General features: G+C 37.7%; 1 protein-coding gene across 2 annotated transcripts; it reads right to left on the bottom strand.

The window, feature by feature from the left end:
* Positions 1-423: 423 nt before the first annotated feature.
* LOC136562838 (carboxymethylenebutenolidase homolog) lies at positions 424-7,939 on the bottom strand. Of its 2 annotated transcripts, XM_066559878.1 has the most exons (7): positions 7,759-7,939; positions 6,288-6,391; positions 5,285-5,507; positions 4,372-4,479; positions 3,140-3,282; positions 1,913-2,004; positions 424-924 (listed from the first exon to the last, which is right to left on the bottom strand). In XM_066559878.1, the coding sequence occupies exons 3-7, from the start codon at positions 5,497-5,499 to the stop codon at positions 745-747; spliced, it is 738 nt and encodes a 245-aa protein (XP_066415975.1). In that variant the 5' UTR covers positions 5,500-5,507; positions 6,288-6,391; positions 7,759-7,939; the 3' UTR covers positions 424-744. The 2 variants fall into 2 exon arrangements, with proteins under 2 accessions (XP_066415975.1, XP_066415965.1); XM_066559868.1 differs by lacking the exon at positions 6,288-6,391 and having other exon boundaries at positions 7,759-7,937.
* Positions 7,940-11,206: the final 3,267 nt, after the last annotated feature.

Genomic DNA, 11,206 nt, shown 5'->3' with positions numbered 1-11,206 from the left:
AGTATCACAAATACAGGCAAGACCTCACCACATGGTTTTTGGGAATTACACTGGGAGGGTCCAAAGGAGCTGAAACAGGGTAATGTTCCCCCAGTCACTAGGAATGGGCTGTACCTTACCAATGACAATACCCAATTAAATCATAGCAGAGAGAAACCTGTGATAAAGGAACAATTTGATGAAGGATTTGCATCAAGATAATTGTGAAATGATGTGATCTCTTCTAATCTCTTCACTTTAGTAATGGTTCCCAACTTTTTGCAGCTCTCTTTCTGTTCACATACATTTCTTTCCATTTTCTTTCCCCTTCACTCTTCTAGCTCTCTTTTCATGAAATCTGAAGAGGATATTCTGTTTCCAAGAAAATCTCCCAGTTAAACAGTGGTTAACACAGCCTTAAGGAGATAACTTCTCAAGCGTGGGCAGAGTTTCAATGATTTTTAATCATGTTGATATTGATATAAAAAAATTAAACTCTCAGGTGCCAGAAAAGATGCCATATAAAATTCTAATAATTTTAAGATATACAATACCAGTGTTAAAAACCTTCTTTACATTTATACCTTTCAGCATTTTAAAAGCCATTTCTAAGCCCCTACTTAGAAGGTAAGTGCAAATAAGTAGTGTTATTGCAGAAGAGTTTTACAAAATATTTTTATGGTTGTAAGAACATTTTAAGCAATATAGTCTATTATTTTCTGATTTCTTACAACAATTGATTTTGTTTACTGGCATTAATTTAACCTAAATGTATTTATTCAGCCAGTTGATCATATCCTTTCTTCCTTCCTCAATAAAAGGTTTATCTTGAGGATTAATATCTTCTCTTTTGCGATGCACAAACCCATGTGTCTGTTCAGGGTAAATTTTAACTTCATAATCAACTTTACAGTTTTGTTTAAGCTTCTGCTCCAGCAAGGTGACCTGTAACAGAGAACATTCTATGTTGGCTGATTACAAAGTTAACACATTCTATATTTACAGTCCCAAAGCTGTCCTCATTTTTTACTTTTCTGAAAGACAGACATAATTTATCCTTGCCATTGTTTTCTCTTCTACTAATTTTATACCTAAATGCACTTCTTTTACTGCACTTGCTTTATTTAACTAGGCTTTTTTCCCCTCCAGTAAAATACCAGCATGTGATTGCATAAAATGTAAAAAAATATTACATGGATTACTATTAACACCTGTAAAGGTAAAAAATCTACTGCTCAGAATCATGAGAGGGTTATCATATAGTGAGCACTGTATGAGTTGCTGCTGATAGACCACCCATTAAAAAAAATGGGGCAAGAGTTTGAATTAGAAATTGAGGGAGGAGGGGCAGAGACAAAATCAGCAGTTCAAAGTGACTGGAATTTTTGCTAGGAAAGTTTAAGGCAACATCGCTCAATAAAAACATGTTTCCCTTTGATCCCCTTGGCAGATAATAATCTTTCTCCAACCATTCTCCACTCAGGCTCCAGAGAAAGGCTGTTGACAGAGTGACAGAAAGGAGAATCTCTGCAGGACAGGGGGAAAAGGAAAATGATGGCTACAGGATCTTTTTAATTCTCCTACAAGTGATTCCATTGGAACAGGTGGATTTTAAGGACCATTGGTATCACTAAAAAGGGTCTCCTATCTTAAACTTGTCAGAAGGCTTTCTTTGGATAACCATGAGCTCTTTTCCTAGGAACTGATGAAAATCACCCAAATTTCCAAACAGCAACAGAAAATGCTTTTAGTGTCATGGTAAAACTTTTTTATTTGGGGATAAACAACAACAATTCGTGAAGAAGTACTGTAAGAGTTAGTGAAAGAGAAAGAGAAGTACAAATTAGTTTTCTACTTTGTGTTCATTAAAACCCAATCACAAAGCAAGCACAAAAAGCATTAAAAAGACAAATATCTGTGATGGGAAACTCACCTGCTCCAATGGAATAATGTTATCCTTCTCACCAAAAATGAAGAAGGTAGGATGCAGCAGACTGTGTTTGTCCTCAAAACGGCTGATCACTCCTAAAGAAGAAAAAAACATACATACAAGAAGTTATGCTACCTAAAGTAGCTAAAACACTACAAAATCTGCACAGTGAAGCTTCGAGACATTTTCATCAGTTACAGCTGATCAGTTTGGTGTGGAATTTAACACACTCTGCTTAAAATTCCCTTTTGTGGTGGAATGTTTGCAATGTCATTAAAGGTGACATCAGTTGTATGAAAAAGAGACCGAAGACCAGTTCTGTGGGAAAAATCAGGAAAGAATTGTTACACTTGCCCCATTTTTGTGGGTTGCTTTAAGCAACTGCTTCTGACCACTGTCAGAGACAGGGTTCTGTGAGAGATGGACACTTTGGGACTGCTCACCTCTGGCTTGAGAAGACCATTTTTAAGATAATTGTTACTATTCATCATTCCACATAAACGGTTACAATTTCAGTGTACATATATTTACACTGATATGATTTCATAACAGATTGACATTGTAATTTTGACTATTCAAATGCATTTGAATAAAAGTTACAGTAGAACTAACCAGCTGCCACCCTGGCTACTCTTTTCATTCCTGAGATTATTACAACAACAAAGTAAAATATTAGCAAGTAACACCGTTGAATGGACTCAACTATATCAGTGCAGCAAAACAATCCCAATAGTCTTTCTGGAAAAATACCTTCAATTTGCTTTCACCTTTAATTAAAATAAGTTGGTCTGGGTTCTGTAGAAGTGCAGAGGTTAATAAGAAAAATATCAAAGGAAGCATAAATGCATTGAGTAATGTGTGAGACTACAGAGTTAAAAAAGAGAGCTAAAAATGGGTCCTATTAGTAATGAGGGACAGCTGTCTAAAAGATGCAAAAGATGTGCCTAGAAGCCCTTTTGTCACCGCCACAAAATGAGTGAGGCCATGGCATTTGGCACTATGTTCACAGATGTGATCCTGGTCATGCCACTCTTTAAATACATAGATCTTGCTGGGTACACTTGAATGTAAAATTGTGAGTGTGCAAAATCAAATCACTAATAGATTATTTATAATAAAATCACCCTGTTCCACTAGAAGTCACACTGAATTTTGTTACAGCAACAGCCCTAAAGAATTGCTTCCTGCACTGGTATTCTGCTCAGAATGCAGCAGGTATCCCAGGCTCACCATAGAGGGACACTCCAGTCTTTAAATGGGGATTTTTCAGCATCAGATGTTGCACTGCCGCTCCACCCCAGCAAAACCCAATGACACCAATCTTCTCCGCACCACACTGGTCCTTCAGATACTCGAGGACGACATCAACTTCTCTGAGACATGCAAATGAAAGTGAGTTAAGGTTCTAGCCCGTTTCGCTGCCTCTTTGGTGGCTGCTGCTCTAAGTCTGGGCAGGTGGTGGTGCTCTAGGTGGGCATCAGTCTGCTTCTGGGACAAAGTGACTGTCTTTGCATCACTCCTGGTTTTTCTCTTTCCCTTACTTATCAAGTTGTCTTTATCTCAACCCAGGAGTTTTCTTGCTTTGTTTCCCATATTCTCTCCCCTGTTCCTCTTGTGGGAGCAACTAAATGATAGCCGAGGTTTTTGGCTGCTGGTTGGGGTCAACCCACAACACTACTATTATTAATTTCTAAAATACATGACAAACTCCAGGGGAGAAGAAAGACAAAGGAGAAAATCAGTCTTCCTAGATCATTATTACTAGGACATGAGGTCATTTTATGAACAGTCCAATTAATTTCACAAATAGCAGTAGTTATCATGTAGGAGAACACAAAATTTTGATATCCACAGCCAGTCAAGAGCATCCTGTTATCACAAATGTGACTAACACGCAAAACATCTCTCACAAGGATGACAAATATTTTATAAAATTGTGGAAACAAATTTCCAACAGTTTTTTCTAAATCAGCAGTTACTTTATGCAATCAACCAATGTGGCAGATAAAAATAGGAAAAATACAGAAAAGTGGGAAAGCAGTATGCTTTGAACTAGCTGTGATCTGATGGGGAGCAGAAAACATGTTCCCTCATTGCATAGTGTCTGCACTTGCAGCCTATCGAAAATCCATGGAATTTGTGCCTTCCTGAGGGATCAAAGTGGCCAGAGTGAGCTACATTTTCTAGCCTTTGCTGGTTCTTTTCTTTTCATTCATTCATTTTCCTTCTACTTTCTGCACAAACACTGGGAACTTTTAAGATTCAAATGTCTACTTTTATCTGTAAAGCACCACTCACATAACCATGAGCTTGTCCCATGAGCTGCGTGAACTTTCTATTTGTGGACATCCAGCTATATTTGACCCACTAATTATTTAGGATCTAATTTTACATTTTTACTGAGGCAAAAATTCCTATGAAATAGGGATGTCCCCTCGGTGGACGAGGAACAATGGCTGTACTTGTCTATTTTGCCGGCATCTCGTGTTTTCACCCAGTCATTGAAAGATGCCCAGTCATTAGAAGGTTTCCAAGCTTCTTGTCCCACAAAAAAATCTGGGCAGATGGCTCTGCAGGAAAAATGAGAATATTTTATGTCCATGAAATAATACTGGAAAGGGATTAAAGGGAAGGCCATGTGTACCACACAACAAATTCTTTTGCTGAACGAATACATAGTACTTAACCCACACCAAAGCAGTATACCCGCAACCCTCAATAATTTTCTACATCTAAAAAGGAGACTTAGTATAATTTCCAGTTACATTTTACCCTGCTAAAATTCATTACTTAATTTGATAAATAGTTAACTGTAACTGAAAATCCTTGGTGGTTTCCTACCAAATTAAAAAAGAAATTCAAAACCAAAGCACAGAAACTACAATTTACATGGTATCTATGTTTGGCCTGGAAGGAACACTAACCCAGTAATACAGGAAAGAGGATACTCAATATGCTTTTCTCAATATGCTTTACACATATTTGAGAATTTGTTTCTCTATTTGGCACAAGTTAGTACACTTTCCTTTCCTAACAAGATCTTCAGCATCTTTGGAATTTTTACCATAACAGCCAAGTTGCACAGAGGAAGGGAGGAAGCAGGCTGCTAGAGGCTCATGAGGATGAAAGATGCAGCATAAGAAAATTTTCTGTTTCTCCCCTGTTCTTCTGTGCTTACATACTAACTCATTATGGTAAGACTACTCAATTATTTTAGACTTCTTTCACTGTTTTAGCAGTAAGCTCCTTGGAGAAAGGGGTAAAGAAAGACTGTGAAATTATTTGTGTTTGTATGCTTTACATGAAAAAAGGGAACAGTTGGTTCAACAAACTTGCTTATTAAAAAGACACTTTGAAAACAGTAATATTTCTTACATGTATCCATTAGTTGTTAGCATATCAGCTATGTATCTGGTGTTTGGGAGTTGCCACCCAAATATGTCGTGAATCACAATGACAGCTTTGTCAGTGCTGGCAGAAGGTTTGCAGACGTATGCCTTGATGTGCCCAACTTGTACCTCCTGCCCACGGCCTCCATAGTCAAACCTGTCCCCAATATCACATGGGCAGGGCCTCGATTCATTGGCCATGTGTGATGCTAAGGAAAAAAAAAACATTCAGAAGTGAATACCAAAGCATGCCACACTGAAAAATGTCAGCAGTATCATCAGCTATTGAATTTTTTTAATCATTACAGTAATAGGATGAACATGCTCATTACTGTTTGATCTAAAATGAAGCATTACTCAAAAAGCCCATTGGGTTATTTAACATAAATAAGTTTATTGTTAGTTTCTTATGAAGTCTTCAGCAGGAACCTGGTACATGCTAGGATTTCCATGCCCTACAGTGAGTAGTACAATAAAAATAAAGTTAAGAGCAAGCAGCAAGGCAACCATCACAAACTATTTACATAGCGATGAAGCCACTCCTTCCACTCCTCATCATGTGTATTTCCTGTCAGGAATGCATAGCTTTCTTTAGTAGACAGTAAAGGCTCAATACAAGACTCAGCAATTTGAAAGAAAAAAACAACAACTACTGTGTATAGAGATATAACTACACATAGGTTAAGCCACTATATTTTCATCCAGAGACTTAAAATATTACATAGCTGAAATTTTCAGTGTAAATAAATCCTTTTTCTAAACAGCTTTAGCCTCAAGTGTTGCAGACTTTTGAAGAAGGATACTTAAGAAAGATGCAAAAAAAAATGTACCAGCACGGAACATAAAGAACCAAATTCCTAAAGTTGAGCCAAATCTTTTATCAAGAAGGTAAGAGTAGGATATGGTTAATTTTTTTTCAAACTATTGCTTAAGTAAAAATAAACAAGTAATTCACAAAGGTCAAAAAGTACCAGCAGAATCTAACACACCTGTAGGTAGCTCCTTGGACTCAAGTTAATGATTTTCTGCCATCAAGCTTAGGTTAACCAACTGAGTAAACAGAGAATAACTCCTTTGAATATTCACAGAGCATCTACAAACGATTCAAGAACATGGAAAGAATTTAGATAAGCTTTACCCAAGCTCTCTACAGATAAATCATGTGTATTCCCATAGAAACTTAGCTAGTAAAGAAACAAGGATCTTCAAACTTGACTGTGTCAAAAATACAGAGAGAAACAGTAAAAAGAGTTTACTGAACTGTCCCTGGACAAGTGGGACTTAAAGATTTGTGGCAGTAAAGGGACAGCTTTAGGAAAGCCAACAACTTGGCAGACAGAAAATTTGGACAGAATTCTAGAGGGCAATATATTCTGGATTTGCAGACTTTAAAATTCAGAATCTCCCAAGCAGTATCACCAGGGCTAGACTGGAGATACCAGGAGATTTCAGTTTTGCAGATCAGTTCAGATCATTTGAAGACAAGCTGTGTCATATTTGAAAGCTGTATTATCTCTGGGCACAGATCTATACTAGTACTCTACCTTTTCTTTTTTAAATAAGCCACACCCATAAGGGCCCTTTTTTCTCTGCAGGTTGTGGTCTCCTGCAGAGAGAGGAGGAGGGATTAAATATTAAAGAAACATACACTTCAGAACTCCAGAAACACAAATACAATGCCCTCACTGGTATAACCTCAAAGGCTTTAATTGAAAACATTTCATACTATGTGATAAAATGTAAAGCAACACATAGAACATGAAATATTTAAAGATGTAGATATATTCACTGATGAAAACATCTCCAGATGCAAGACTGTGAGGGATAGCATTGGCTTGTATGGTTTATAAGCCATATACACTTGCAAGCTCTGTAGCATAGGCAAGACACTTCAGTGTTTCTGCATCTGCTGTAGTACGTACAAACAGCATCTTTTCCCATTCCTAAGATGCTCTTGAAACATTGCTTAAAAATTAATTTCCCCCTCATACATTTATCAAAGCCATTATTTTAGGAGGATCTGAAAACCCACAGCCTTGGTGTACCTCCATTGCCACCTGCAAGCACTTGAGAATTTACTGGAAGACCAAACAAGAATTGATTTTCAGATACTTCAATCTACAGCCAGTAAAAATGTAAAGATACTGCTGTGTGGCACCATCACTTTAAACACACTCTCCTGCGTCTTCCTCCTCAGAGGTCTTCCCACCTCTGGGGGGAAAATAACAGGTTTCTGAACCATCATCTCAAAAAGAAAAAAAAAAAAGGGGGGGGGGGGATAAAGAAAGGGAAGAAAGTAACCCCCAATTGCATTTAAATGAGCTTGCACCCTGTCTGCAAATAAAATGAAAGTCTCCCGAACGTGCTGACTCACACCTCGCAAGTGCTTGTTCTACGTTTCTGAGGGAAAAAAAAAAAAAGCCATGACTTTCAAAAAACCCCAAACAAACCCGCACATACCTGTAGCGCTGCAGGTGTGCGAGACTGTAGAAGCAGGATGCAGGAGCTCGGCGTGGATGGTTGTGGCAGAACTGGATCCCCAAACAAAGCGCTCACTCCCAAAACGAAAGGGGAGAGCGCAAGGATCGGGTTCCTTTAAAAGAGTTACATAAGCCCCTGCCTTTATCTTTGTGCCTGGCCGAGTGACGAAGGCCGCTCTTTTTAAAGCTGTTCATCTCACTGCCACCGTGGGCGGGGTGTGCTGCCATCGCCTCAAGCTTTCTTTTGAACTTGCATGAAATAGTATTTACCCCTGGAGGACTTTTTCTTTCATGTTTCCAAAACATGTTGATTTAGCTGAACAATCCACCTAGGTTTTTTTTTCTTTTTTTTTTCTTTTTTTTTCTTTTTTTTTTTAAGAGCGTTCCTTTGTTTTCTAAAGGTTGGTGTCGAACCACTTTCGAATACTACATTTGCACAATTAATTCCCGAGACTATTTATCCATGGGTAAAAGGCATATTTAAAGTCATCAGCAGGGTGAGGTAGTGAAGGAGAAATGTCATTTCAAAGCTTTATACTAGACAAATGTTACACACTGCAGGAAAAATATTTTTTCTTCAGGATGAAAATAAGTAGCATGTAAGAAAGTAATAACTTTCTAGATTGCTGTACCTCCATGCTATTCAATAAGTGTTTAAATTAGAGACATTTTTATCCTACTACAGGATACTTTATGCATTTTTTTCTTTTTGTCTTTAGTTTCTGGCTGACCCTTGTATCCTTCCCACTCTCCTCATTTTCTTTTTATTAGGATTATTTTGTAAAGACCTTTAGCTAAATATATTAGCAACCCAAAATTCCCTGCTTCCTCAGAGGTGCTGTCTATGAAGTAGACTAAATGTGTACTAGTCTAACACACTTTTACCTTACAGTTTAGTCCTCATACATAAGGTGTTTGCTCATATTTTAAGTTACTTCATTAGGGCTCTTTGTTTGCAATCCCTAAAATAAAGTAAAACAAATTAAAAAAAAGCCCATCCATGATTTCCAGAGCAAAGTCATAAGGCTCAAACCCCAATCTTTTTGTTTTACGTTTTTTGGCTCTTCTCACTTGTGTGCCACAAATTATAGCACACAAGGACATTAGGTACTCCATATATACTTTGGAGAACAGCAGTCAAATAAATGAGAGAACGATTGTGAGTTTTCATCATTCACAGAAAACAAAAATGGCAGCAATGCTTGCAGAACCTTCTGTCCACTAGAGCTGTTTAACCACATTTCCACTTTCTTAGTCATGTGGAAATAATTCTTTATATGTAAGACTATTCCATTTTACCTTAATATCAAGGTTAAACTTTGGAAACTGAACTGCTTTTAATTTCCTATTGTTTCATGTTCCTTGATAGGCAATCCATGCTGATTTTTCACTTAGAAGTCATAACTTAATTCAATGCATCCACCATCTCTGTGCATGCATTTGGCTGCATTTCACAATGTAAACACTCACCTCTTTCAGATCTCACATTTCCTGCTCCTACTCAGAGACTTACAGTTTTATCATGAATATTTGGCTGTACCTGTAGGAACTATAATATATGTTATATATATTATACATATTATACATATATTAAAAATACACATATATAACATAACTACATATACACATTTATAACATAACTATGATAATATGGTTCTGTAGCTGTCTACCGTTTCATTTCACGAAACTACTGCATGTCAGTTTGTTTGTTTCTTTTTGCTTAGTCACAGTGTTAGTGTTGCAGTTCACATGCCATTCCAGAATTTATGAATGACTGCTGTTCTCTAAATAGATGTCCTGATCGTCCTCTCCCACATTAACAAACTTTCCAACACTAATGGAACACCATTAATGTGGAGTTATCCGTGTTTGACACTGGGGCAAATTAAGGCACAATACTTCCAGACTTCTGCATTCTTCTCTTGGAAAATAAGTGTTATGACAGCTGTATCACCCAGGAAACTGCATTTATATATTACAGATAGGTGGTGTCACACAGAAATCAACAGTTAATCAGCAGTTTCAGGTCAGAATTCTGTGAGGACCTCCCCGTGAGAAAGATGGAGAGCCATTAGCAGCATATAACGTAGGAATACCTTAACAATCCCATTAAGAGAAATACAGGTCATTAGTACTGTTGACTATCTTTACATGAGAGACACTACAATAAATATTTCGCTGATGGTATATTTAATTTGAGAGACTGTCATTAGTAAAATTAAGACTTCACTAAATTATATTTTTCTCCCCATTTAAATTATATGCAGTCTTTATCTGTAGCACTGAAAAGGTGAAAAGGGGCATACACTCATGTTTGTTTTTCTAATAGAAGCACCTGATGAAGATATGAGGCAGCTGGGTTCAAAGTAATGATCACGAGCCTTTCTCCCTCTTTAATTATAAGGCATAATTAAACCACAGGAGTCACAGTCACAAGGTGAGCTAGAGCTGAGCAGCTCAAGCAAGTTCCAAAAGGGTCTGGCTAATCCACAGACTCTTGGTCCACCAGTGGCCATTTGACACAGTTGCAGGAGTGGCATTAGAAATTTCTAGCGCAGAAATCCCCTGAAGCACAGGTTGCCAGGATGTTTAGCAAGGGGGGATATTCCTTACTGCTGGCCACAAATGGAGAATAGGTCCTGAGGAGGATACAGCCTTGAGCTGATGAGACATGGAGAATTGTGTCATATCACTGACAGAAGAACTAAGGAACAAGATACATCATGCAAAAAAACATGGATTGTTTTTGAAATGTGGGATTTCTTTTTCAGGGAGCAGCCATGGTTGTAAGCCTCACATTAAAATGTCCTTTCTGCACCTTCCAATGCACACTTCAATTCCTAAACTGGTCAGTTTAGGAATCTATGGTGTTTCACTGTGCCACAGGGAAACCAAGAGAGTAGAACCCCCTCTGAATAACCTTAGCCACAAATTTTGAAAGATATGTGCTCCCTTACATCACCTGCTAAACACACATCTGCCACCAGGCTACAAGTCAAAAAAGCTTCATCTCTCAAAATGAGCTTCACCAAGCAATGTGTTCGTGTTCCTAAATTTTGGGCTTGTGATTTATTTGGAACATAGATGAACAAGGGTCATAATACACAGATTAATTTACCTTTAGTCTAACTTCAAACATGAATCTCAAGGAACTGGAGAGTATTTCAAAGCATGTTAAAGCACAGCATCCACTTTTGCATTCAGATTCTAGAAAATTTGCTAAAAGGAGGCCTCCCAATTGCAAAGGCATGGACATAACAAAGGTATTTCCTATGTGAAATATATGGCAGTGCCACATACACTGTAATTGAACAAGAAGCCTCTAACAGACACATTTGGATGTGATTTATCACATCCTACATGGTTTATGGGTTCCTAGACCAATAGGAAAAGTGTCCTACAGCAAAGGATAGGTCCCTGAGTAGGGT

Source organism: Molothrus aeneus, chromosome 1, assembly GCF_037042795.1.
Source record: "Molothrus aeneus isolate 106 chromosome 1, BPBGC_Maene_1.0, whole genome shotgun sequence".
NCBI classification, from domain to species: Eukaryota; Metazoa; Chordata; class Aves; order Passeriformes; family Icteridae; genus Molothrus; species Molothrus aeneus.
This window is presented reverse-complemented; position numbering and strand designations above follow the sequence as displayed.